This window comes from Etheostoma cragini, chromosome 7 (genome assembly GCF_013103735.1).
Source record: "Etheostoma cragini isolate CJK2018 chromosome 7, CSU_Ecrag_1.0, whole genome shotgun sequence".
Classification (NCBI taxonomy): Eukaryota; Metazoa; Chordata; class Actinopteri; order Perciformes; family Percidae; genus Etheostoma; species Etheostoma cragini.
Genome location: NC_048413.1, coordinates 27,407,324 through 27,410,307, shown reverse-complemented (window position 1 = coordinate 27,410,307; position 2,984 = coordinate 27,407,324). Strand labels below are relative to the sequence as shown.

The 2,984-nt window shown below is 42.4% G+C and overlaps 1 protein-coding gene across 1 annotated transcript in view; it reads left to right on the top strand.

Moving 5' to 3' along the window:
- The window catches only part of LOC117948299 (acetyl-coenzyme A synthetase, cytoplasmic-like), a 21,147-nt gene that overhangs the window by 8,879 nt on the left and 9,284 nt on the right, over positions 1-2,984 (top strand). Inside the window, exons 5-7 of the mRNA XM_034877886.1 lie at positions 7-164; positions 305-437; positions 1,745-1,801. Of these exons, the coding sequence (XP_034733777.1) occupies positions 7-164; positions 305-437; positions 1,745-1,801 (348 nt within the window). The remainder of the gene's footprint in view (positions 1-6; positions 165-304; positions 438-1,744; positions 1,802-2,984) is intronic.

Genomic DNA, 2,984 nt, shown 5'->3' with positions numbered 1-2,984 from the left:
TGTGTGTGTGTGTGTGTGTGTGTGTGTCAGTTTGAGGGCCTGCCTACCTACCCCGATGTGAGCCGTATGTGGGAGATTGTCGACAAATACCACGTCACCAAGTTCTACACGGCTCCGACCGCCATCCGGCTGCTGATGAAGTACGGCCGGGAGCCGGTGCAGAAGTGAGTCTCTCACCATCGCACAATCACACAATCACACACTCGCTGCTACACACAGTTAAAACACACATCACTGGTGTGTGTTGTGTATGCAAGGATGACATTTCCAAGGGTTTCTGTGGTAAATGGCTTCTCCCCTGCAGGTATAAGCGAGATTCTCTGAAGGTTTTGGGGACGGTGGGAGAGCCCATCAACCCCGAGGCGTGGCACTGGTACTACAGCGTGGTGGGGGAGAAGAGGTGTCCGATAGTCGACACCTTTTGGCAGACGGAAACCGTGAGTTACCCGAAATCCACTGAGGGGCATCCTGTAGTCGAGATGTAGTCAAGGCAAGGCCAGGCAGCTTTATCTGTGGAGCACGTTTCAGCAACGGGGCGATTCAAAGTGCTTTACACAACATGAGTTCAAAAACAGATAAAACACAAGTATCCTCAAAAAAACACACGAAAAACAGATAAAACACGAGTGTAAACTCGAGACTACCTTCACACTAATTACGTGGTGTACATACTCACCTGTAAACTCTGTAAACCATCAGTATATTATGTTATTTGCACATATCTGTAAAAATTCTATTTATAGTAATATCCACCTGTATATTATATTCAGTACATATCCAGCTGTAAATCTTGCTCACAATACTAGTTATCTATACATTATATTCATAGGACAAATCTATCTGTAAAATTCTGTTTATAATAGCATTCATCTCTATATTTATCCAGTACATAGCCATGTCCTGCACCTATGGGACCAGTGTATATCCTGCACCTGCTGCTGTTGCACTTCTGGTTAGACCCAAACTGCATTTCGTTGCATTGTACCTGTGTAATGACAATAGAGTTGAATCTAATCTAATCTAATTAGTCCATGCTAGTGCTGCCTTTGGTGATCTCCTCAGCGTCTCTACCCTTCACGACTCTATTTTTAGAGACGTTACCTTTCGTCTCCTCGGACTCTTCTTCTCGCCTTTCGTGTCTGTTTTACGACGCTACGCATTCAGACTTTTTCTTTAAAGTGTTACCCTTCGAGTCTCTCTTTCTCTGTGTTACACAACCTTTAGACTTATTCCTTGTCCTCAAAACAAAATCATAAAACCGATAAAACACATGAATAGAAAGTTAAAATTAAAAACATTAAAACACATAAAACACAAGACACTGCAGTGTAAGAAATTGAACATTAAAGAAATTATCAGTAATTTAAAGAAAGGCAACATCAAAAAGAGAGGTCTTCAGCCTTGATTTAGAAGAACTGAGAGTAGCAGCGGATCTGCAGGTTTCTGGGAGGAGTTTGTTTTAGATATGAGGAGCATAGAAACTGACACACATACACACACTCTCTCACACAAACACACACACACACACACACACACAATCACACACATTCACTCTCACTCTGAAGCAGTTGACTCCCACCACGGTGGATAAAAGCCGTTTCTAACTGATGTTTTCTGTCTGTTCAGGGTGGACATAATGTCTCATGTACATAACATTACACACACACACACACACACACACACACACACACACACACACACACACACACACATCATGGTAACTGGGTGTTCTCTGTGTGTTCAGGGTGGACACGTGCTGACTCCTCTCCCTGCAGCCACGCCCATGAAACCAGGATCAGCGGTGAGTAAACGACGTAGAGATGAAAACACACACCGTCCGTCAAAGACATTTAAGACTAGATAAGGAATATAAAGTAAAAACAAGACATAGAAACCATTCAAAACCTCATGAAGCTCCTCTTTTGGGGGGTGGGGGGGGCGCAGTAGCTCTGTCAGTAGGGATTTGGGAACCAGAGGGTCGCTGGTTCAAGTCCCCATACGGACCAGAGTATGGTGGTGGACTGGAAGCTGGAGAGGTGCCGGTTCACCTCCTGGTCTTGAGCAAGGCCCTGAACCCCCCCCATCTGCTCGGGGCACACACACACACACACACACACACACACACACACACACACTCTGACATCTCTCCATTAGTGCATGTATAGGTACTGAGCGTGTGTGTAGTTCAGGTCTGTGTTTAGTGTGTAACAACAGAGTGAAAACATTGTAATTTCCCCTTGTAGTACTAATAAAGTATACTTTATTCAACATTATTGTTATTAAAGGTAGTAAGAGTGGTTGTAAAACTTTTAGTATTTTTATTTTGCACCTTTACAAACTGTTAACTAACGCCAGTTAATATTTAATAATCACATAATTGCGGATAATGGCTTTAATTGAAGAAAACTCGAAAACCCTTTTTTCAACACTTTTGACACTTTTTTTCCAATGTTTGACACTTTTGTTTGACGTTTTCAACACTACGTAACACCAACTCATAACCTTTAGTTTCACACGTATTTATGGAATTTATGGTCAATTAACCTCATTTATAGGAAATTATACCTAATGTTTAAGTTAGAAAAGCAGAAATTAGGAATTATTGAGACTAAAATTAAAGGAATGGATGTTGATGATAATCACAGACTGGAATATGTCATAGAGGACAATGAAGACACAATGTCCATTGAACAAACTGAATAACAACACACGTTTGTCCTCTTTCTGTCCTCTTTCTGTCCTCTTTCTGTCCTCCTTCTGTCCTCTTTCTGTCCTCTTTCTGTCCTCCTTCTGTCCTCTTTCTGTCCTCTTTCTGTCCTCTTTCCGTCCTCTTTCTGTCCTCCTTCTGTCCTCCTTCTGTCCTCCTTCTGTCCTCTTTCTGTCCTCTTTCCGTCCTCTTTATGTCCTCTTTATGTCCTCTTTCTGTCCTCTTTCCATCCTCCTTCTGTCCTCTTTCTGTCCTCTTTCTGTCCTCTTTCTGTCCT